General features: G+C 44.5%; 1 protein-coding gene and 1 non-coding gene across 2 annotated transcripts; both read left to right on the forward strand.

Moving 5' to 3' along the window:
- Positions 1-25,544, forward strand: LOC139390619 (eukaryotic translation elongation factor 1 gamma). Its single transcript, XM_071137866.1, has 11 exons — positions 1-69; positions 1,294-1,371; positions 1,674-1,754; positions 2,530-2,593; positions 12,199-12,341; positions 13,693-13,836; positions 15,196-15,325; positions 20,323-20,533; positions 23,929-24,101; positions 24,616-24,740; positions 25,189-25,544. Exons 1-11 carry the CDS (start codon positions 58-60, stop codon positions 25,345-25,347), a joined length of 1,320 nt encoding a protein of 439 aa, XP_070993967.1. The 5' UTR covers positions 1-57; the 3' UTR covers positions 25,348-25,544.
- LOC139391258 (small nucleolar RNA SNORD36) lies at positions 2,128-2,202 on the forward strand. The gene has a single exon (XR_011629574.1). It is a non-coding gene; the product is annotated as a small nucleolar RNA SNORD36 (small nucleolar RNA).
- Positions 25,545-25,712: the final 168 nt, after the last annotated feature.

Consider the following 25,712-nt stretch of genomic DNA (forward strand, 5'->3'; position numbering starts at 1 on the left):
GAACTGGCAGTAAATACGTCACTGGTGCGCGTCCACGTTCTTTCTCTCGTCCTAAAGATGGCGGCAGGGGTGAGTGAACTGGAGAGATGCCTTGTCACAGAATTTATACTTGCGTTTAAACAACCATCTGTACAATATCAGCCCCATCCATCCACTTATCCGCTACCTTTTAGTGCATCTGAAATATTTATGCCCTTTAAACGTTATTGCCGTGTTTATTTGTACCCCTTTTTCAGTCTTGATGATGCAGCATAATAGCTTGGGTTGTGGTTAAATGACGCCTCTTTCCGTGCCTTATGCCACGTTGGGTTTCTTCAGAGTCCGTGAAGAATAATGAATTCTATATAATCGCAGTCGTATGTATACATGGCATATTTAGGACTTTAATGTTCTAATCAAAGCATCCACATATTGCCATCCGGAGTCTATTGGTAGCTTACTTGTGACCAGCTGGCTAACTAACGTTTAACTGAACAGTAATGTAAACGTAACGTGTTGGTCCTATGTTTCATGAGCTGAAATAAACGTTCCCAGACATTTTCTGTACGCCCAAAAAAAGCGGAATTCTCTTAAATTTTGTGCACACATTTGTTTACGTTCCTGTTAGTGGGCATTTCTCCTTTGTCAAGATAATCCATTTACCTGACAGATGTGGCATATCGAGAAGCTGATTAAACAGCATGATCATTACATAGGTGCACCTTATGCTGCCGACAAGATAATGTCCACTCTAAAATGTGCTGTTTTGATGCACACCACAAATGTCTCAAATTTTGAGAGTTTAAAATTGGCATGCTGACGACAGGAATCCACCAGAGCTGTTGCCAGTTTTTTTTATTGTCTGTTAATAATTTTGTTTAGTATATTTTACCTCTTTTATGTTTGTGGGATTGGAGAAGAAAGATGACGAGTTAAGGCTGACAGGCTCACCATTTAACTCTAGCCCAGCCTCGCTGACGCTATGCTATTTTCCAGATTTATTTTTGTTGTTGACCACTTTATTTCTCTCTGGCCTCCGTTGATTTAAGTCACTCTAACCCTACAAGGGTAAAAACTCAATTACTTTTGTTATATTATTTGACCTATTGGTTAAAAGGTGTTTTTGATTGGATGCCCTACATAGCCTGCTGTTAGAAACCCATAGTTGTGTAGCTTCTACTAGTTCCTACCTGAACCACCACCATCACCACCTGGATTTAGAAGCACTGCTGTGTACATGGTTTTTCCTCCGCCATTTTTTAATAAAGTTGTGGTTCTAAAAAAAAAAAAAAAAACCTCTTCTCCCTTCCACAGACTCTGTACACGTATCCAGAAAACTGGAGAGCCTTCAAGGCTCAGATTGCAGCCCAGTACAGCGGTGCACGCCTCAAGGTACTACACGTTTAAACCTGCCTTCATCATATGTATTTTTTCTTATTGTCCTGTGATTTGTTGTTCAATTATGTATTTATATAGTTGTTTTTACTGCGGCTGTAAGGATGACAAACTAACTCTGTTTACACAGGCAGCCCAATTCTGATCTTTTTCCCACTAATTGGTAATTTGACCAATCAGCTATTTTGTCCATAATTGGGAGAGAAAAAATAAATAAATAATCAGAATTGGGCTGCCTGAGTAAACACAGTCTAATTTTCCCTTTAGGATGAATTAAGTATCGTCTCGTCTCTCTTAAGGTGGCCAGCAGCGCCCCCGCCTTCACCTTTGGACAGACGAACCGTACCCCCGCCTTCCTCAACAACTTCCCCTTGGGCAAGGTGAGTTTCAGCATCCCGTTTTGTAATGAGATACGTCTTAAATGGGTACCCTATTCCCTACACAGTGCACTACGTTACCAGGACCCTATATAGGTAATAGGGTGCGACTTGGTATATGGTTTCCATTTTAGTCATTTAGCAGACCCACTTATCCAGAGCAACTTACAGGAGCAGTTGGGAGTTAAGTGCCTTGCTCAAGGGCACATCGACAGATTTTTAACCTAGTCACCTCAGAGATTTGAACCTGCGACTTTTCGGTTACTGGCCCACCGCTAGGCTAACTGCTTTACTGTGTACACATCCTTGAACTTGGGACGATAATATTTTGTACTGTCTGTGGTTGTAGGCTTACATTCCTAAAATAGTTTGTATGATGCAATGATGATTTTTGAATTTCTTCACCTGAAATAATAATGAAGTTTTATTGAGCTTTTTAACCCTGAGCATCAGACGTAAACAGACTATTTTAACGTAGCCTGATCCCAGATCTGCTGTCATATCTACTTCTCGTCATGCCAAACACGGCAAGGTGTGGCACGATGGCACAGGCTGGTGCCCAAGCTAGATTGAACATGGGTTTCATATCAGTGCTGGGTTTCATATCAGTGCTGGGTTTCATATCAGTGCTGGGTTTCATATCAGTGCTGGATTTTCCCATGAAGAAAACAAAATGGTTGTTGTCGCCCGTCTAGGTACAGGTGTTGAAAATGGACTCAAACTAATCCAAATAAATGACTGAATTTTTGTTGTTCGTTTTTACTGTCCCCCTCAACAGGTTCCAGCTTTTCAGGGCGATGACGGCTTCTGTCTTTTCGAGAGTAATGCCATTGCTCACTACCGTAAGTCTGTGTTTCACATCCCATCTTTTTCAGGGGTTCGTCCCAAATGGCACCCAATCCTCTACATACAATAGTGCACTATCTTTGACCGGAGGCCATAGGGTAGTGCACAATATAGGGAATATGGTGTCATTATGGACTCAAGCCCTTCTGCATTTTATGTGGACTGAAAGTGTCTGAAGATGAATTCAGAGATGCAAACTAGTCACCTTTTGGCTAAATGTACAGTTTTGAATCCAAAATAGGTGACCTATGTGATTTGTGTAGATCCAATGGGAAACGTTTTTTGTGGGTGGATCACTACTGGCTTTAAGGGGGGGTTGGATCACTACTGGCTTTAAGGAGGGGTTGGATCACTACTGGCTTTAAGGAGGGGTTGGATCACTACTGGCTTTAAGGAGGGGTTGGATCACTACTGGCTTTAAGGAGGGGTTGGATCACTACTGGCTTTAAGGAGGGGTTGGATCACTACTGGCTTTAAGGAGGGGTTGGATCACTACTGGCTTTAAGGAGGGGTTGGATCACTACTGGCTTTAAGGAGGGGTTTGGATCACTACTGGCTGTAAGGGGGGGGGGTGGATCACTGCTGGCTTTAGGGGGGGGTTGGATCACTACTGGCTTAAAGGGGGGGGGCGAGGTTAGATCACTACTGGCTTTAAGGGGGGGTTGGATCACTACTGGCTTTAAGGAGGGGTTGGATCACTACTGGCTTTAAGGAGGGGTTGGATCACTACTGGCTTTAAGGAGGGGTTGGATCACTACTGGCTTTAAGGAGGGGTTGGATCACTACTGGCTTTAAGGAGGGGTTGGATCACTACTTGCTTAAAGGGGGGGGGGGGGGGGCGAGGTTAGATCACTACTGGCTTTAGGGGAGGGGGGGTGGATCACTACTGGCTGTAAGGGGGGTTGGATCACTACTGGCTTTAGGGGGGGGGGGTGGAGGGGGGTGGATCACTACTGGCTTTAGGGGGGGGTTGGATCACTACTGGCTGTATGTGAATGAGTGATGAGCGTTTGGACCAATACTGGCTGTATCCAAGGCTCAGCTAATCGTTTTACATAACACAATGCAGCACGTGACTGAAGAGAGAAGAGACTACCAACTTACTATTTACAGCATCAGCCTGCGCTCTGAAAGACAGTTTGTCAGTTAACTTACAGCAGCGCGTCCCCTGAACCATAACGAAGAGGTACTGTAGGTCAGAAGCCTGACCACGGAGACGGGGGGTGAGAAGGTGATGAAGCAGTACTTCATGACCTGCAACCGAAAAAAACACCTGGCATTTGGAAAGTTTGAGGTGAGGGAGACAGTGTGGTGGAACAAGTATTGGTAGCACTGTGAAGTATCTTGCTAGCGGGATCGAATTCTCCGTTAGCTAGCCAGAGAAATGTTGAGCAACATTAGCCAACTTATCAAATAATATAGTTTATGGTGTGAAAATTAGCGGGCTCATAAAATCAGACAGCTAACGTTACAACATCAGATGAGCTAACGTTCGTAACCTAACCAATTCAATATAGTATTAACTGGTATACGACTCCTTGCCGTTCATCAAGTTATAACGCGTTAGTTACTATCTGGACCCTGGAAATCGGTGTGAAATGTTAACGAACTAACTACTATCTGTGAACTGATGATTTCCCTCTAAAGTATGTGGTTAATTTTCAGAATGAGAGAATTAGGTGAAAATGAGTTGCTTGTTAAACAGGTGGATTCAGGGATGAAGTGTAGCTGGAGCTGGGCCTGGTTTAAACTGGAAGCCGCTATAGAGGTGAAAGAAACACCACACACTTTCCCTCTTTCTCAATAAAGAGTTATGCCAGGTGTTACTCTGCCTGAAAGAGATCAATTATGCCAACAAACGGTCTCATTCATGGGGCGGCAGGTAGTCTCGTGGTTAGAGCGTTGGGCCTGTAACTGAAAGGTTGCTAGATCGAATCCCCGAGCTGGTGAGGTAGAAATCTGTTGTTCTGCCCCTGAACAGGCAGTTAACCCACTGTTCCTAGGCCGTCATTGTAAATTAGAATTTGTACTTAACTGATTTGCCTAGTTAAATAAATGTAAAATAAAACATATATCAGATGGCACATTGTAGAACAGATGTCCACAGGCAGAAAGTGTACACTGTAATAACCTGTAGTGTAGCCCAAAGATCTGGTTTTAGTTGTGTTGAACTTGACAGTAACACCTGAGAGTGAGGAGGATTTTTACATGTGTTACTCAGTGAATGTTATTTTTCCACACATGAAGCCTTGTGCACTTGATCGACGTCTACTATCGTGGCCACTATAATAGAACAAAAATAGAATCCCCGTTTTGTTTCATTCTATTTCTACTTTAAGATGTTTTTTCCCCAAGTGCAATATTTACATGTGTGTGTGGTCACAAACATACTATTATAAAGGCTGTCATGGTAACCAGCGTTCTATTATAAAGGCTGTCATGGTAACCAGCGTACTATTATAAAGGCTGTCGTGGTAACCGGCGTACTATTATAAAGGCTGTCGTGGTAACCAGCGTACTATTATAAAGGCTGTCATGGTAACCAGCGTACTATTATTAAGGCTGTCGTGGTAACCAGCGTACTATTATAAAGGCTGTCGTGGTAACCAGTGTACTATTATAAAGGCTGTCATGGTAACCAGTGTACTATTATAAAGGCTGTCGTGGTAACCAGCGTACTGTTATAAAGGCTGTCGTGGTAACCAGCGTACTATTATAAAGGCTGTCATGGTAACCAGCGTACTATTATAAAGGCTGTCGTGGTAACCGGCGTACTATTATAAAGGCTGTCGTGGTAACCAGCGTACTATTATAAAGGCTGTCGTGGTAACCGGCGTACTATTATAAAGGCTGTCATGGTAACCAGCGTACTATTATAAAGGCTGTCGTGGTAACCAGCGTACTATTATAAAGGCTGTCGTGGTAACCAGCGTACTATTATAAAGGCTGTCGTGGTAACCGGCGTACTATTATAAAGGCTGTCATGGTAACCAGCGTACTATTATAAAGGCTGTCGTGGTAACCAGTGTACTATTATAAAGGCTGTCGTGGTAACCAGCGTACTATTATAAAGGCTGTCGTGGTAACCAGTGTACTATTATAAAGGCTGTCGTGGTAACCGGCGTACTATTATAAAGGCTGTCATGGTAACCAGCGTACTATTATAAAGGCTGTCGTGGTAACCAGTGTACTATTATAAAGGCTGTCATGGTAACCAGCGTACTATTATAAAGGCTGTCATGGTAACCAGCGTACTATTATAAAGGCTGTCATGGTAACCAGTGTACTATTATAAAGGCTGTCGTGGTAACCAGTGTACTATTATAAAGGCTGTCATGGTAACCAGCGTACTATTATAAAGGCTGTCGTGGTAACCAGCGTACTATTATAAAGGCTGTCGTGGTAACCAGTGTACTATTATAAAGGCTGTCGTGGTAACCAGCGTACTATTATAAAGGCTGTCGTGGTAACCAGTGTACTATTATAAAGGCTGTCGTGGTAACCAGCGTACTATTATAAAGGCTGTCATGGTAACCAGCGTACTATTATAAAGGCTGTCGTGGTAACCAGCGTACTATTATAAAGGCTGTCATGGTAACCAGCGTACTATTATAAAGGCTGTCGTGGTAACCAGCGTACTATTATAAAGGCTGTCGTGGTAACCAGTGTACTATTATAAAGGCTGTCGTGGTAACCAGCGTACTATTATAAAGGCTGTCGTGGTAACCAGCGTACTATTATAAAGGCTGTCGTGGTAACCAGCGTACTATTATAAAGGCTGTCGTGGTAACCAGTGTACTATTATAAAGGCTGTCGTGGTAACCAGCGTACTATTATAAAGGCTGTCATGGTAACCAGCGTACTATTATAAAGGCTGTCGTGGTAACCAGCGTACTATTATAAAGGCTGTCGTGGTAACCAGTGTACTATTATAAAGGCTGTCGTGGTAACCAGCGTACTATTATAAAGGCTGTCGTGGTAACCAGCGTACTATTATAAAGGCTGTCGTGGTAACCAGCGTACTATTATAAAGGCTGTCGTGGTAACCGGCGTACTATTATAAAGGCTGTCATGGTAACCAGCGTACTATTATAAAGGCTGTCATGGTAACCAGTGTACTATTATAAAGGCTGTCGTGGTAACCAGCGTACTATTATAAAGGCTGTCGTGGTAACCAGCGTACTATTATAAAGGCTGTCGTGGTAACCAGCGTACTATTATAAAGGCTGTCGTGGTAACCAGCGTACTATTATAAAGGCTGTCGTGGTAACCAGCGTACTATTATAAAGGCTGTCGTGGTAACCAGCGTACTATTATAAAGGCTGTCATGGTAACCAGTGTACTATTATAAAGGCTGTCGTGGTAACCAGCGTACTATTATAAAGGCTGTCATGGTAACCAGCGTACTATTATAAAGGCTGTCATGGTAACCAGTGTACTATTATAAAGGCTGTCGTGGTAACCAGCGTACTATTATAAAGGCTGTCGTGGTAACCAGCGTACTATTATAAAGGCTGTCATGGTAACCAGCGTACTATTATAAAGGCTGTCGTGGTAACCAGTGTACTATTATAAAGGCTGTCGTGGTAACCAGCGTACTATTATAAAGGCTGTCATGGTAACCAGCGTACTATTATAAAGGCTGTCGTGGTAACCAGTGTACTATTATAAAGGCTGTCGTGGTAACCAGCGTACTATTATAAAGGCTGTCATGGTAACCAGCGTACTATTATAAAGGCTGTCGTGGTAACCAGCGTACTATTATAAAGGCTGTCGTGGTAACCAGCGTACTATTATAAAGGCTGTCATGGTAACCAGCGTACTATTATAAAGGCTGTCGTGGTAACCAGCGTACTATTATAAAGGCTGTCGTGGTAACCAGCGTACTATTATAAAGGCTGTCATGGTAACCAGCGTACTATTATAAAGGCTGTCGTGGTAACCAGCGTACTATTATAAAGGCTGTCATGGTAACCAGCGTACTATTATAAAGGCTGTCGTGGTAACCAGAGTACTATTATAAAGGCTGTCATGGTAACCAGCGTACTATTATAAAGGCTGTCGTGGTAACCAGTGTACTATTATAAAGGCTGTCATGGTAACCAGTGTACTATTATAAAGGCTGTCGTGGTAACCGGCGTACTATTATAAAGGCTGTCGTGGTAACCAGCGTACTATTATAAAGGCTGTCATGGTAACCAGCGTACTATTATAAAGGCTGTCGTGGTAACCAGAGTACTATTATAAAGGCTGTCATGGTAACCAGTGTACTATTATAAAGGCTGTCATGGTAACCAGTGTACTATTATAAAGGCTGTCGTGGTAACCAGTGTACTATTATAAAGGCTGTCATGGTAACCAGTGTACTATTATAAAGGCTGTCATGGTAACCAGCGTACTATTATAAAGGCTGCAATATCAGTGTTTTTGTTTATTTCTCAAGACTTGAGTGTCATTTTGCAGTAAAGTCTAGGCAACAAATAACATTGGATTGCTTTCGTTACATTCTTTAGCTGCGAGTCAGATTCACATGAACCATTTTTAATTTTACACACCGAGACTAATCATGTAGATAATATTCTTTGTTTAATTAGGTAACCTTCATTTCACCCTAGCAGGGATTTTGTCTTTTGCATGTTTCAGTGCAACAAAAAAGTGTAACCGTTTTTGGCCCTCAGCAGTTTCCATCCCTGTGAATTGTTTTGATCCTTTTAAGACAAGAGGGTGGCCAGCTACCCTCCTCCAGAGCAGCCCTCATACAGGGTTTGGTTTCCAGCTGTCCTAATTGAACGCCTGATTCTACTAATCAGCTGACAATCATGAACTTGGTTGGTTGCATTGGGTGTTTAGGGCTACAGCCCCGTTCTTCTCGTGTACACTTGCATATTTTATCAAGTGGATTAAACAAGGTTGGAGAATTGAGACTCAGCCCAAGCCTGTTTAGCCAGTATCTCTCCAGAGGCTGTATTTATCAATATCTAATATACATAGTTAGATCTGCTATGATGAAAATGAGATTTATTAAATCTGAAGTCTGTAGTTGTTATACAGACCATTGTCAGTGAGGCTGAGCCTTTAGTGGCTGTCCTCTCTCCCTGTGGTGTCTGGCTCTGTCCTCTCTCTCCCTGTGGTGTCTGGCTCTGCCCTCTCTCTCCCTGTGGTGTCTGGCTCTGCCCTCTCTCTCCCTGTGGTGTCTGGCTCTGCCCTCTCTCTCCCTGTGGTGTCTGGCTCTGCCCTCTCTCTCCCTGTGGTGTCTGGCTCTGCCCTCTCTCTCCCCTGTGGTGTCTGGCTCTGCCCTCTCTCCCCCTGTGGTGTCTGGCTCTGCCCTCTCTCCCCCTGTGGTGTCTGGCTCTGCCCTCTCTCTCCCTGTGGTGTCTGGCTCTGCCCTCTCTCTCCCTGTGGTGTCTGGCTCTGCCCTCTCTCTCCCTGTGGTGTCTGGCTCTGCCCTCTCTCTCCCTGTGGTGTCTGGCTCTGCCCTCTCTCTCCCTGTGGTGTCTGGCTCTGCCCTCTCTCTCCCTGTGGTGTCTGGCTCTGCCCTCTCTCTCCCTGTGGTGTCTGGCTCTGCCCTCTCTCTCCCTGTGGCGTCTTGCTCCGCCCTCTCTCTCCCTGTGGCGTCTGGCTCCGCCCTCTCTCTCCCTGTGGCGTCTGGCTCCGCCCTCTCTCTCCCTGTGGCGTCTGGCTCTGCCCTCTCTCTCCCTGTGGTGTCTGGCTCTGCCCTCTCTCTCCCTGTGGTGTCTGGCTCTGCCCTCTCTCTCCCCTGTGGTGTCTGGCTCTGCCCTCTCTCTCCCCTGTGGTGTCTGGCTCTGCCCTCTCTCTCCCATGTGGTGTCTGGCTCTGCCCTCTCTCTCCCCTGTGGTGTCTGGCTCTGCCCTCTCTCTCCCCTGTGGTGTCTGGCTCTGCCCTCTCTCTCCCCTGTGGTGTCTGGCTCTGCCCTCTCTCTCCCTGTGGTGTCTGGCTCTGCCCTCTCTCTCCCTGTGGTGTCTGGCTCTGCCCTCTCTCTCCCCTGTGGTGTCACCTAGAGAGTAGGGTTGGGCTGTGTACCGGGGTATAATTGGAATTACCCACAGGATGGATTTCATAAACCGTCAAAATTAGTTGAAATCATTTTATTTTTAGTTTTTCGATAGATTTGAATATTTTGTTGACGCTGAGTAAATACCTGCAGTCTACTTGTGCAACACGCAAGGAGATTAACGACACATCTCGTTATTCATTTTGCTTGTCATGTTATATTAGTCGTTATGAACCGTAGTTCCCCCAGAACAGCGAGAGCTGGTGAGTCTATAGTGTTGTACGTCATATCAGTGAGTCTTGTGCTGTGTGGTGCACCTGAGGTGAAGTCATTCACTGCTAAATGTTTTGTATCTTATAACTGTCTTAAGATGTGCTATAGTCTCCAGCTGTGTAGTTGGTTTGTTGTTAGTTATCTAAGTGGCTGATTTTAATAAGGAGACACAGGGGGGGGGGTTCTGCTTTGTTTTTGAAGTCAAAGATCTCTGGATCTGTGCAGCTGCCATATCTCTCCCCCCTGTGGTTCCCGCTAGCGTTACCCCCCCCCCCCCCCCCCCTGTGGTTCCCACATTTTTTGGTTTTGATTCCAGCACTAACTCATCAAGCTTTGATTATTTGAATCAGCTGTGTAGTGCTGGAGCAAAAACCAAAACGTGCTCCCAGGGGGGAACCCCATGCCTGTGTTTAGGAAAACCGTGTGCTAGAGAACAGATGGCTTGAGGCTCTGGTGTGTTTCCTTCGTAACAAGGTTATGGCTTGTAATTATGAGAGGTATTGACATGTTGAATGCACAGAGCTGTCTGTCTAAACTACTGGCTCACAGCTCGGACACCCCATATGCATACCCCACAAGACATGCCTACAAGAGGTGTCTTCACAGTCCCCAAGTTTAGAGCAGACTATGAGAGGCACATAGTACTACATAGAGCCATGACTACATGGAACTCTATTCCACAGTACTACATAGAGCCATGACTACATGGAACTCTATTCCACAGTACTACATAGAGCCATGACTACATGGAACTCGATTCCACAGTACTACATAGAGCCATGACTACATGGAACTCTATTCCACAGTACTACATAGAGCCATGACTACATGGTACTCTATTCCACAGTACTACATAGAGCCATGACTACATGGAACTCTATTCCACAGTACTACATAGAGACATGACTACATGGAACTCTATTCCACAGTCCTACATAGAGCCATGACTACATGGAACTCTATTCCACAGTACTACATAGAGACATGACTACATGGAACTCTATTCCACAGTCCTACAGAGAGCCATGACTACATGGAACTCTATTCCACAGTACTACAGAGAGCCATGACTACATGGAACTCTATTCCACAGTCCTACAGAGAGCCATGACTACATGGAACTCTATTCCACAGTCCTACATAGAGCCATGACTACATGGAACTCTATTCCACAGTACTACAGAGAGCCATGACTACATGGAACTCTATTCCACAGTCCTACATAGAGCCATGACTACATGGAACTCTATTCCACAGTACTACATAGAGCCATGACTACATGGAACTCTATTCCACAGTACTACATAGAGACATGACTACATGGAACTCTATTCCACAGTCCTACAGAGAGCCATGACTACATGGAACTCTATTCCACAGTCCTACAGAGAGCCATGACTACATGGAACTCTATTCCACAGTACTACATAGAGCCATGACTACATGGAACTCTATTCCACAGTACTACATAGAGCCATGACTACATGGAACTCTATTCCACAGTACTACATAGAGCCATGACTACATGGAACTCTATTCCACAGTCCTACAGAGAGCCATGACTACATGGAACTCTATTCCACAGTCCTACATAGAGCCATGACTACATGGAACTCTACTACACATCAAGTAACTGATGAAAGCAGTAAAATTACATTTAAAAAATAGATTAAAATACACCTTATAGAACAGCAGGGACTGTGAAGCAACACAAACAGACGCACACACACACACACACACATGGATTTAGTACTGTAGATGTGTGGTAGTGGTGGAGTAGGGGCCCGAGGGCACCCAGTGTGTTGTAGATAAGTGGTAGGGGCCCGAGGGCACACAGTGTGTTGTAGAGAAGTGGTAGTGGTGGAGTAGGGGTCTCTCCAGGATCAGGGGTGGAGTTAACCTACAGGATGGTAGCTCTCCAGGAACAGGGTTGGAGTTTAAATCTACAGGAGGGTCTCTCCAAGAACAGGGCTGGAGTTAAAACCTACAGGAGGGTATCTCTCCAGGAACAGGGTTGGAGTTTAAATCTACAGGAGGGTTTAGATCCATCCTTATCAGTGGGATTTCTCTGCTACAACACCAGGGTGTTTTATAAGGAGTACCACTGCAGTGGAAAAGCCCTACTGCTAGCATACTGTATCTGGGGGTTTTGATCTGAGATATAAGTCATGACTGGACTTTTCTAAGAAAGGTCATTGGTCTGAAAAGTCAACCAAAGCGTTTGAATTCTCGCAGCTGTTTGGGACGACGTTACCTCGTTAAGATCTGTGCCCACATTCTCATCTTGTGGACTGTCTGTCTTGTCTTCTCCTCCAGTGAGCAATGAGGCCCTGCGTGGCAGCAGTCCCCAGGCCCAGTCCCAGGTGCTTCAGTGGGTAAGCTTCGCTGATGCTGAAATCATCCCTCCAGCCTCTACGTGGGTCTTCCCCACTTTGGGAATCATGCAGTTCAACAAACAGGTATGTACGGTTATCACTGATGCTATTTCTGGGTTTGTTCCAGGTCCACTGTAGTTAAGTTATGCTGTAGATCAGGGGTGGGCAATTCCAATCCTCCAGGGCCTGATTGGTGTCACAGTTTTGCCCCCAGCTAACACACCTGACTCCCAACAATCACCTGATCATGATCTTCAGTTTAGAATGCAGTGTGATTAATCAGCTGTGTTTGCTAGGGGTGGAGTAAAAAGTGTGGCTCCAATCAGGCCTTCGAGGAGCCCAGCCCTGCTGTTTATGATCATATCTTACAACCAGGGTGGGAATTACCCTTTTCTCCACCAGCCACATTAAAAAATATACCAGCCACTCAGATTTTTCCCAGCAAAAATATTATTTTTATTATTACACCAAAACATATAATTTCTATCTATGTATGTATGTGTTGCAGGACATTAATACATATGTCATTAGTCCTGTGGGACATTAATACATATCTGTCATTAGTCCTGTGGGTTATTACTGTAGGACATTAATACATATCTGTCATTAGTCCTGTGGGTTATTACTGTAGGACATTAATACATATCTGTCATTAGTCCTGTGGGTTATTACTGTAGGACATTAATACATATCTGTCATTAGTCCTGTGGGTTATTACTGTAGGACATTAATACATATCTGTCATTAGTCCTGTGGGTTATTACTGTAGGACATTAATACATATCTGTCATTAGTCCTGTGGGTTATTACTGTAGGACATTAATACATATCTGTCATTAGTCCTGTGGGTTATTACTGTAGGACATTAATACATATCTGTCATTAGTCCTGTGGGTTATTACTGTAGGACATTAATACATATCTGTCATTAGTCCTGTGGGTTATTACTGTAGGACATTAATACATATCTGTCATTAGTCCTGTGGGTTATTACTGTAGGACATTAATACATATCTGTCATTAGTCCTGTGGGTTATTACTGTAGGACATTAATACATATCTGTCATTAGTCCTGTGGGACATTAATACATATCTGTTATTACTGTAGGACCTATTGTGTCAGTATTGCTGTTGATAATCTCTCACAACACCTAGAGAATGTTAATTCACATGCTCTAGTGATCACCTGAGAGATGTGCAGCGTGACCATCCATTTCCCGCTGCAGTAAAACAACTCATTGAAATGCGGTTTGGTGGCTGTAGTTCTTAATGAAGTGTCTTAGGAGCTACCTCCATCAGTTCTAGTTAACTGCTACTCGGATCAATTTGGATGCCATGTCTCTTGCCCTGTATGTAGCCTCTAGTCTTGTACAATGTAATCTATCCATTGGTAATTGTAATGCATTGCATCAACCCTCTCCCTCCCTCCCTCCAGGCAACAGAGCAGGCCAAGGAGGAGGTGAAGAAGGTTCTGTCTGTCCTCAACCATCACCTCAACACCAGGACCTTCCTGGTTGGAGAGCGAGTCAGCCTGGCTGATATCAGCGTGGCCTGTAGCATGATCTGGCTCTATAAGCAGGTTTGATTTTTCTCTTTGACTGTTATGACAGCGAATACCCTAGGGGCTTCGTGTCTCTGACTTTAGTCTAGGTGGGTGTTTCCCTATGCGTTCCTCAAAGTACCTGTTGGACTGCACACACTTTGCTTCAGTTAACTGATCAGTGGTTTGTTGAATCAGGGAACCTCGTGTGTTTATTAACAAACAGGATGTGTCTCAAATTGGCTCCCTATTAAGTGCACTTTGGGACTAAAACACAGGGATGATTTGATTTACAAGACCGTAACCATAGTGATGGACTAAAACACAGGGATGATTTATGAGACCGTAACCATAGTGATGGACTAAAACACACTAGTGTTCCATTTAGGATGGTTTACCAAAGACAGTAACCATAGTGATGGACTACAACACACTAGTGTTCCATTTAGGATGGTTTACCAAAGACAGTAACCATAGTGATGGACTACAACACACTAGTGTTCCATTTAGGATGGTTTACCAGAGACAGTAACCATAGTGATGGACTAAAACACACTAGTGTTCCATTTGGGCTAGGTTTGGGCTAGTAGAGCTGGCCACGGTGGTTGGTTTGGGGTAGTAGAGCTGGCCACGGTGGTTGGTTTGGGCTAGTAGAGTTGGCCACGGTGGTTGGTTTGGGGTAGTAGAACTGGCCACGGTGGTTGGTTTAGAGTAGTAGAGCTGGCCACGGTGGTTGGTTTGGGCTAGTAGAGCTGGCCACGGTAGTTGGTTTAGAGTAGTAGAGCTGGCCACGGTGGTTGGTTTAGAGTAGTAGAGCTGGCCACGGTGGTTGGTTTAGAGTAGTAGAGCTGGCCACGGTGGTTGGTTTGGGCTAGTAGAGCTGGCCACGGTGGTTGGTTTAGAGTAGTAGAGCTGGCCACGGTGGTTGGTTTAGAGTAGTAGAGCTGGCCACGGTGGTTGGTTTAGAGTAGTAGAGCTGGCCACGGTGGTTGGTTTAGAGTAGTAGAGCTGGCCACGGTGGTTGGTTTGGGCTAGTAGAGCTGGCCACGGTGGTTGGTTTAGAGTAGTAGAGCTGGCCACGGTGGTTGGTTTGGGGTAGTAGAGCTGGCCACAGTGGTTGGTTTGGGGTAGTAGAGCTGGCCACGGTGGTTGGTTTAGAGTAGTAGAGCTGGCCACGGTGGTTGGTTTGGGGTAGTAGAGCTGGCCACAGTGGTTGGTTTGGGCTAGTAGAACTGGCCACGGTGGTTGGTTTAGAGTAGTAGAGCTGGCCACGGTGGTTGGTTTAGAGTAGTACAGCTGGCCACGGTGGTTGGTTTGGGTAGTACAGCTGGCCACGGTGGTTGGTTTGGGGTAGTAGAGCTGGCCACGGTGGTTTTAAATTACCCTCTCCTCCTGTAGGTCCTTGAGCCTTCCTTCCGCCAACCTTTCCCCAACGTGACCCGCTGGTTCCAGACCTGCGTCAACCAGCCCCAATTCAAGACCGTGCTCGGAGAGGTCAAGCTCTGCGACAAGATGGCTCAGTTTGATCGTAAGGACCAACCTTAGCACTAAGCATTGTTCTAGTTCCATGATCCAAAAATTATGTTTTCTGTGAAGCATAGTGTTGTATTTTCTGCACATTTTACACGTTTTGATAGATTTTCTAAATTACAAATATTTTGTAGTTTGTTTTCATGGAGAAGATTGAAAGGTGTTTATATGAAATAATTTGTCACCCACCCAAGACCGTACTATCATGACAAGAGGCATCCCCCTCGTTGTGAAATCTAATCCTTGGGAGAATAACGCAGGACTTTGGCACAGGTTAAAGTAGACCCAATCTACAATAATCTGACTAGAAGACCTGGGACAATAGTTACTATATTATGAGCGGTGGCGGTACGCCCCACTTAAAGCACTGATGTATGCTAATGTTGTCAAATGGTGTTACGAATCCCTTTTGGCCCAACAGTCTAGGGGGGATGGTAGTGAGACCCGTAACATAACTCATGTAAATTATAATAGTGACAAAGTAAAAGTGAACGAAATAACCACGACAACCGAAATAATACCGTCAAACTCAGGGTTTATTTATAAACACACGGTAATGGGGGGAGCAGGAAAAGGGGCTGAGCTGGACCCAAGGAAAGAAACAAATATGCAAAAACACCCCTAAGCTAGATTAGCCTATTTCAACAACAGCTAACTAACTAACCAAAAATACAGTGGGTGGTCCACCCAGTTCTAACTAGTGTTTTTAACAAAGTTTACCTACGGTAGTGTATGCCCATGGGCGACTTGTCTTCGTTTCCCCTTTTCCCACCAGCAAACACCATAAGCAAAAACAATACTCACAGGAGATGACAAAGTGCTATGGAGGTGCTCAAACAAAAGAGAGGTTAATTAATACACAGAGAGCGCGTGCAAAACAGAGGTCTACAAACATGGCATTTACAAAGATTGAGCTACTGAAATCTATAAAGAACAGCGATCTACCAACATGGCATTACAAAGATATTGTGCTCTCCTGAAATCTACAAAGAACAGCTATCTACCAACATGGCATTACAAAGATTGAGCTCTTGAACAAACAAATGATGGGGTTTTTAAACCATGGGGACGGAACTGTGATAGGGTAGGAAACAGGAGGAGGTGTCTCTTCTGATTGATGGGTTGATTGTTGACTGATTGGGGAGTGATGATTTTCACCTGTGAGGGGAGAAGGAGAGAAAAGAAACACACACACACAGGATACACACACACACACAGGATAATGGTATCCGTAACACTCCCACCCTTAAAAGAGCAACCCTAGGGGTTGCGACTACAGTATTTCAATGAATACTCACAACAAAGCAACAACCTTGCAAAACATACAGAAAACATTTTCACACACGAGACACAAACTGGTTACCCAATTTTGTCTTCGGTAACGGTCCGACACAATCAACCACCACATGCTCAAATGGTTCACCTATTACAGGTATGGGACAAAGAGGAGCGGGAGGAATAACCTGATTTGGTTTTCCTGTTATCTGACATGTGTGGCATGTCCGACAGAACTGAGCCACATCTTGTTTTAAACCCGGCCAAAAGAAATGTTGAAGGATCCGATCATAAGTCTTTGTAATTCCTAAATGACCAGACCACTGGTGATCATGAGCAAGGGATAACACATTTTGTCGAAAGGCTGTAGGAATCACTATTTGGTAAACAGCATTCCATTCTCCACCCGCGTCAACATGGGATTTCCATTTACGCATGAGGAGATTACCATCAATGAAGTAAGCCACATTCTTCTTCTTCACCTCTTCCAATGAGACAACACTAGTAAAACATTTAGCAAGTTTGTCGTCAACCTTTTGGTTAGCAATCAGCTGCTCACGAGTGACTGGTAACTGTATTGCATCAGCAATAAGTTCAACGTTCTTTAATTCTTCCCTGGGCTGTTTGTCAGAGGTGATCAGCTTCTCAGAGGTATCATACAATCCATCCTCTTGATCATCCTCTTTGAACAGAACAGTGTTCGACAAATCTATCACGTCACCCTCTTGTAGTGCCTGAGCACGAGTGACAGCACAAGCGGGGAACACATGTGGATAACTCTGTGCCAACTCATTCGAGAGAGAGTGGTCACTTTTATCCAATACTTCCAATACGGGTACTACCTTTCCTCCGGCAATATCGTTACCCATTATAAAGGTCACACCTTTCACTGGCAACTTAGGACGTACCCCCACTCTGAATATTCCACTGATTAACTCAGAGTGTACTTTCACAAAGTGCAACGGCACTGGGACAAAACCCATTTCAATACCCTGCACTAACACACTGGAACCACAGTATGTATCGTCAGATAAGGGAAACACATCAGACAATATAAACGACTGCGCCGCACCAGTATCTCTAAGGATTTTAACCGGACGCTGAGACGCTTCGTCATTCGTTAGGGACACAAACCCATCGGAAATGAATGGTTCATAACTACGGTCGGGGACTGAGACTTTCAAACTACAGTTACTCTGAGGCACCTGTTTTGTTGTAGACCTCACAACCGTACGAATTAGAGCAACACCTGTTGGTGGCTTGGCACGAAGAGGCATCCCTTGTTTGCGTTTAAGCAGGAAGCAATCATTAATCATATGTCCCACTTTATGACAATAGAAACAGGAACGCTCATACTTCTGCCGTGCTTGATATACTACTGCTGGTCGACTAGGGCTAAAGGTAGGAAACTCAGTGGTTCTACTCTCAGTTTGAGCCGAAAACACACTCTTGTGCGTCAACACAAACTCGTCTGCCAACACAGACGCTTCTGCCAGGGAGGATACTTTCTGTTCGTTTAGGTAAACTACAATGCGTTCGGGTAAGCAATTTTTAAACTCTTCCAACAAGATTAACTCCCGGAGAGAGTTGAAATCAGTTACCTTACTAGCAGCATGCCATTTATCAAACAGATTTCCCTTATCTCTAGCAAATTCCACATAAGTCTTACTAGAAGACTTTCTATGAGACCTAAATCTCTGTCGGTATGCCTCAGGCACAAGCTCATAGGCACGAAGAACAGTAGCTTTGACCACTTCATAATTCAAACTGTCCTCTAGAGGTAGCGCTGACAAAACCTCTTGGGCTTTACCAGTTAATTTACACTGAAGTAATAGGCACCATACCTCTTCAGGCCACTTCAATGCTACGGCTATACGCTCAAATACACAAAAATAGGAGTCAACCTCCGACTCTCTGAACAAAGGTACTAAGGCAATCTGCCTACTAATGTCAAACGTGTTTGAGGACACAGCTGGTGAGGACGACTCACTAACAGTGACAGCAGGAACGAAGGCTAGCCTCGCTGTCTCTGCCTCCAGTTCCATCTGGCGCATTTTAAACGTCATCTGCCTCTGTTCTCGTTCTCGTTCTTTTTCTGCCTCAATTTTACCCATCTCCAAATCTAAATGCCGCTGTTCTCTTTCTGCCTCAATTTTACACATCTCCAACTGGAGAGTCTCTCGCCTAATTTGGGCTCTCTCTTCCACCTCTAGTTGTAACTGTGCTAAACGGACATCCCTCCTGGCATCACCGTTTGACAGTGGGGAGAGTGGTTCAAAATGGGACAATGTGGCTGGTGTTTTAGCCTCGCCCTCATTATCAGACACCAATGGGCTTACAGGAGCAGTAACATCCCCTACAGTGGTAGTATGCTCAGGCAGCGGTAACACAAGCACCTGCTCTTCCAACAATACATTTAACACTAGCTGTTTAACCTCCGCCTTAACTACACTCTGCGGAATCGATATTGAGTAATGGTCAGCCAAGGTCATTAAATCAACTCTACGACATTTATCAAAAACCTCCCACGAAGGATTATCCAAAAAGGACTTCAAATCAAAAGTAGCCATCTTACACTACTTCACAAGAGCCAACGAAAATAGCAAACACTAATGCTACTTCAGCTATGACGCTCAACACTGAACTATACCACTACAACAATCTACATGAGCGGCATGGGTGTCAGTAAAGACAAATCCCGGATGAGCCCCCACTTATGTTACGAATCCCTTTTGGCCCAACAGTCTAGGGGGGATGGTAGTGAGACCCGTAACATAACTCATGTAAATTATAATAGTGACAAAGTAAAAGTGAACGAAATAACCACGACAACCGAAATAATACCGTCAAACTCAGGGTTTATTTATAAACACACGGTAATGGGGGGAGCAGGAAAAGGGGCTGAGCTGGACCCAAGGAAAGAAACAAATATGCAAAAACACCCCTAAGCTAGACTAGCCTATTTCAACAACAGCTAACTAACTAACCAAAAATACAGTGGGTGGTCCACCCAGTTCTAACTAGTGTTTTTAAAAGTTTACCTACGGGTAGTGTATGCCCATGGGCGACTTGTCTTCGTTTCCCCTTTTCCCACCAGCAAACACCATAAGCAAAAACAATACTCACAGGAGATGACAAAGTGCTATGGAGGTGCTCAAACAAAAGAGAGGTTAATTAATACACAGAGAGCGCGTGCAAAACAGAGGTCTACAAACATGGCATTTACAAAGATTGAGCTACTGAAATCTATAAAGAATAGAGATCTACCAACATGGCATTACAAAGATTGAGCTACTGAAATCTATCAAGAGCAGAGATCTACCAACATGGCATTACAAAGATATTGTGCTCTCCTGAAATCTACAAAGAACAGCTATCTACCAACATGGCATTACAAAGATTGAGCTCTTGAACAAACAAATGATGGGGTTTTTAAACCATGGGGAAGGAACTGTGATAGGGTAGGAAACAGGAGGAGGTGTCTCTTCTGATTGATGGGTTGATTGTTGACTGATTGGGGAGTGATGATTTTCACCTGTGAGGGGAGAAGGAGAGAAAAGAAACACACACACACAGGATACACACACACACACACAGGATAATGGTATCCGTAACAAATGGTAATAGCATTTTGTTTTGATGTTAAAAGATGCAAACGCAAGGATACACTGAGTGTAGTACACTACACTGGATTGGTTATCGAATGTCTTTATTCTCCAGCCAAGAAGTTCTCTGACATGCAGCCCAAGAAAGACGGCCCTTCCAAGAAAGACGCCCCCCCCAAGAAAGAGAAAGCTGGAAAGGAGGGAGGCAAACCTCAGGAGAAGAAGAAGAAGGAAGCTGCCCCTGCCGAGGAGGAAATGGACGAGTGTGAAGCAGCTCTGGCTTCAGAACCCAAAACAAAGGACCCCTTCGCTCATCTGCCAAAGAGGTACGTCATATCTCCACCTACATCAGACCTGAGGGTTATACTGACAATCTGGATCAATGCGTTAGCAAGCTAACTTGTCTAAATATTGTGATTTTCATTTGTTTGGAAGATGAGCTTGACATGGTCTTGGTGTAATTTATTTAAACAACCGATAACACACTCTTGAGTGTGTTTCAGATGTCTGGAAACAGATTTTCAGACATCTTTGCACTGAAATGACGTTTACATAAGTATTCAGACCCTTTACTCAGTACTTTGTTATAGCACCTTTGGCAGCGATACCAACCTCCAGTCTTCTTGGGTATGATGCTCCAAGCTTGGCACACCTGTATTTGGGAAGTTTCTCCCATTCGTCTCTACAGATCTTCTCAAGTGCTATTTTCAGGTCTCTCCAGAGACGTTCGATTGGGTATAATTCCTGGCTCTGGCTGGGTCACTTAAGGACATTCAGAGACTTGTCCCAAAGCCACTCCTGTGTTGTCTTGGCTGTGTGCGTAGGGATGGTAAACCTTCGCCCCCAGTCTGAGTGCTATAGAGCAGGTTTTCATCAAGGATCTCTGTACTTTGCTCCATTCATCTTTACCTCGATCCTGACTAGTCTCCCAGGCCCTGCCGCTGAAAAACATCCCCACCGCATGATGCTGCCATGCTTCACCGTAGGGATGGTGCCAGATGTCTTCCTGATGTGACACTTGACGTTCAGGCCAAAGACTTCAGTCTAGGTTTCTTCAGACCAGGCAGTCCTTTGGGTGCCTTTTGGCAAACTCCAATCGACCTATCATTTGCCTTCTACTGAGGAGCGGCTTCCGTCTAGCCACTCTACCATAAAGACCTGATTTGTGGAGTGCCACAGAAATGGTTGTCCTTCTGGAAGGTTCTCCCATCTCCACAGAGGACCTCTGGAGCTCTGTCAGTGTGACCATCGGGTCCCTGACCAAGGCCCTTCTCCTATTGCTCAGTTTGGCCGGGTGGCCAGCTCTAGGAAGAGCCTTGGTGGTTCCAAACTTCTTCCATTTAAGAATGATGAAGGCCACTGTGTTCTTGGGGACCTTCAATGCTGCAGAAATGTTTTGGCTACCCTTCCCCAGATCTGTGCCTCGACACAATCCTGTCTCAGAGCTCTACGGCCAATTCCTTCGACCTTATGGCTTGTTTTTTTGCTCTGACATGCGCTGTCAACTGCGGGACCTTTATATAGACAGGTGTGTGCCTTTCCAAATCATGTCCGAACAGTTGAATGTACCACAGGCGGACTCCAATCAAGTTGTAGAAACTTCTCAAGGATGATCATTAGAAACAGGGTCCACCTGAGCTCAATTTCTAGTCTCTTAGCAAAGGGTCTGAATACTTTTTTAAAAATGTAAGGTATTTCTGTTTTATATTTGCGAAACAATTTAAAAACCTGTTTTTGCTTCGTCGTTATGGGGAATTGTGTGTAGATTGAGGAAACATTTGAGGTAATCAATTTTAGGATAAGGCTGTAACGAAATGTGAAAATTCAAGGGGTCTGAATACTTTCTCGAATGCACTGTACACTCTGAACAAAAATCTAAACGTAACGTGTGAATGTTTTGGTTTCATGAGCTGAAATAAAAGAGCAACAGAAATGTTCCAGATGCACAAACATATTATTTCTCTCCTTTGCCAAGATAATCAGCCACGTCACAGGTTAAACATCCAATTATCTGGCAACAGCTCTGGTGGACATTCCTGCAGTCAGCATGCCAATTGCACGCTCACGCTCAACTTGAGACATCTGTGGCGTTGTGTTGTGTGACAAAACTGCCACAAAAAAAAATTGGGTGCCTTTTATTGTCCCCAGCACAAGGTGCACCTGTGTAATGATCGTGCCGTTTAATCAGCTTCTTGATATGCCACACCTGTCAGGTGGATGGATTATCTTGGCAAAGGAGAAATGCTCACTAACAGGGATGAAAAAAATTTGTGCACAACATTTTAGAGATGCTTTTTTTGTGTGGTATGGAACATTCCTGTGATATTTTATTTCTCTGCTCGTGAAACATGAGACCAAAACATTTACATGTTGTGTTTTGTTAATATTTTTCTTCAGTGTATAATTTTTCAGAGGAGAGAAGGGTGAGCTTAAGATTCTGTCTGACTATTTAGCCGTATGTGTAGAGACTCAAGCTGTCCCAAATGGCTCCCTAGGGCACTAGTCAGAAGTTGTAAGGAACCCAGTATCATTTGGGAAGTATCCCAAAAGGCAGAGATTGAGTTTTGAGAGAGCTGGAAATTGGTATGCTGGCGGCGGGGAATGTCTACCAGAGCTGTCGACAAGAGTTTGGCTGTACGTCCAACCGGTCTCACAACCACAGACCGACCGACCACGTGTTTGGCGTTGTGTGGGGGCTTGCGGTTTTCTGATGTCAACGTCGTCAACAGATCGGGGTTATGGTATGGGCAGGCATGAACTACGGACAATGAAAACAATCGCCTTTTATCGACATCAATTTGAATGCGCAGAGATACCGTAATGATATCCTGAGGCCACTTGTCGTACCATTCATCCACCTCCATCGCCTCATGTTTCAGCATGATACGGCACAGCTCCCATGTCTCAAGGATCTGTACACAATTCCTGAAAGCTGAAAATGTCCCAGTTCTTCCATGGCCTGCATACTCATCAGACATGTCACCCGTTGAGCATGTTTGGGATGCTCTGGATCGGCGAGTATGGCAGCGTGATCCAGTTTCCACCAATATTCAACAACTTCGCACAGTTTTTGAAGAGGAGTGGGACAACATTCCACAGGTCACAATCAACGGCCCGATCAACTCCATGTGAAGGAGATGTGTTGTGCTGCATGAGGAAAATGGGGGTCACACCAGATACTGACTGGTTTTCTGATCCACGCCACTTTATATATATATATATATATATATATATATATATATATATATATATATAATATCTCTCTGTGACCAACAGATGCATATCTGTATTCCCAGTCATGTGAAATCCATAGATTAGGGCCTCGTGAATTAATTTATTCACTTTGACTGACTGATTACCTTATGAGCTGTAACTCAGTAAAATCTATGAAGTTGTTGCGTTTCTTTTTTTTTTTTCAGTGTATTTCATCCTGTGTATCCTACATGATCTGCTCCATAACTCAATCTTCTCTTCTCTTTTCTCTACTGGTCAATAGTTTATTGTGTACGTGGTCGGATTGTGGTCTGATAACTCAATCTTCTCTTCTCATACCTCTCATTCACTATACCGGTCCAAAGTGTGTGTGTGTGTGTGTGTGTATGTATATATATCAACCTCTGTACTCTACATAGTCACCTAATAACTCAGTCTCCTCATGTCCTGCTTTCTCTCTCGCTCTCCTCTCCTCTTCCTGCTCTCTCTCTCTCTCCTCTTCCTGCAGTGCGTTTGTCATGGACGAGTTCAAGAGGAAGTACTCTAACGAGGACACGCTGACTGTAGCCGTGCCCCACTTCTGGGAACACTTTGACAAGGAGGGCTACTCCATCTGGTACGGCGAGTACAAATTCCCCGAGGAGCTTACCATGACCTTCATGAGCTGCAACCTCATCATGGGTGAGATACCTACCACAGCCGTCCATAGGCTCTACACCCACAGAGACACACAGCCGTCCATAGGCTCTACTCACACACACACACACAGCCGTCCATAGGCTCTACACCCACAGATCCACACAGCCACCCACAGAGACACACAGCCGTCCATAGGCTCTACTCACACAGAGACACACAGCCGTCCATAGGCTCTACACCCACAGAGCCACACAGCCGTCCATAGGCTCTACACCCACAGAGCCACACAGCCGTCCTTAGGCTTCACACGCACCAGACTCCCAAATGAATCATTTAGAAAGTAGTGACACGTGTACTTCATACTGTTAAGCTACAGTTATGTAGACGCCGACTCGACAGTAAATTTCAAGTCCATCTCAATTAACACGCAGCGTGACGGCCATGTATTTAGAGTCCAGGATTCCACGTGTATCGATCATTGTCACCAAAAAAAACAATGTTGGGAGTCTTGAGGGTGTAAAAATGGCCATGTTCTGAGAGCGGCTTCATCTTTCAGGGATGTTCCAGCGACTCGACAAACTCCGCAAGAACGGCTTTGCCAGCGTGATCCTGTTCGGAGGGAACAACGACAGTAGCATTTCTGGTATCTGGATCTTTAGGGGACAGGACTTGGCTTTCACTGTGAGTTTCTGATTCCCCTTCGGGGTGGAAGGACATTTTTACTAGGCCATTCTGGTCTGTTATTCGCCCTGGGGATAATAAAGTTGACTAAACTGAGCACTTTTGGAGAGACACTGGGGGACTGGTTTCCCAGACATAGATTAAGTGTAGTCCAGGACAACAACAACAAAATTATTTTAGTTCTGGACTAAACTTAATGTGTCTGGGAAACTGGTCCTAGGGGTTGAATTGAAAATGTGCTCTTGGAGATCTCTGTGTGCATATCTCTGTGTGCACATTTTGTGTGTACATATATACATACATACGAGTGACTTGGTTGATCTTGTTATAGTCTCACCAAGCATTGATAAACCCAACAAGTTACTTCTCTCCCAATATTGGGGATATCGTTAATTCAATGATTGTGTGCTTGCGTTTAGTTGACCACTTATCTCTTCCTCCTGTGTAGTTGTCTGATGACTGGCAGATTGATTACGAGTCGTACGCCTGGCGCAAACTGGACCCCGACAGCGACGAAACCAAGACCATGGTCAAGGAGTACTTTGCTTGGGAGGGAGAGTTCAAACACGTGGGAAAACCCTTTAACCAGGGCAAGTGTTTCAAGTGAGCAGCGTGGAGGATGATGGCACCATGACCCCTATACGTCCGACCGCTATACATCAACACCTTAACCTAAAGGACATTCAAACACCTTGAAACTGCACTTGGACCTTCTCAAACTGATCTTCAGTTGGAGTGGATTGTGTCGCGATGGTTCAACAAAAGTACTTGTTTTGAGTTGACAAATAAACATGTTTTCCACAATGCCATTTTTTGGGGGGGGGATTTGTTTCTGGTGAAAGAATTCCCGTCAAAAAAAAAGGAATGGTAGATTTCTTGACTCTTTTTGTTGTTTTGTGGCCTTGAGTTGTGGTCCCCTCACCTCTTGAGCCTGAATCTCTTCTCAGTTCAGAGTGCCAGTCTGTTTGAGCC

Source organism: Oncorhynchus clarkii, chromosome 31, assembly GCF_045791955.1.
Source record: "Oncorhynchus clarkii lewisi isolate Uvic-CL-2024 chromosome 31, UVic_Ocla_1.0, whole genome shotgun sequence".
Classification (NCBI taxonomy): Eukaryota; Metazoa; Chordata; class Actinopteri; order Salmoniformes; family Salmonidae; genus Oncorhynchus; species Oncorhynchus clarkii.

Excerpts from the sequence above, each read along its gene's own strand:
- LOC139390619 (XM_071137866.1), top strand. Across the intron at positions 12,342-13,692 it reads TCATGCAGTTCAACAAACAG|GCAACAGAGCAGGCCAAGGA; the intron begins GTATGTACGGTT and ends CCCTCCCTCCAG. Across the intron at positions 15,326-20,322 it reads CAAGATGGCTCAGTTTGATC|CCAAGAAGTTCTCTGACATG; the intron begins GTAAGGACCAAC and ends TTTATTCTCCAG.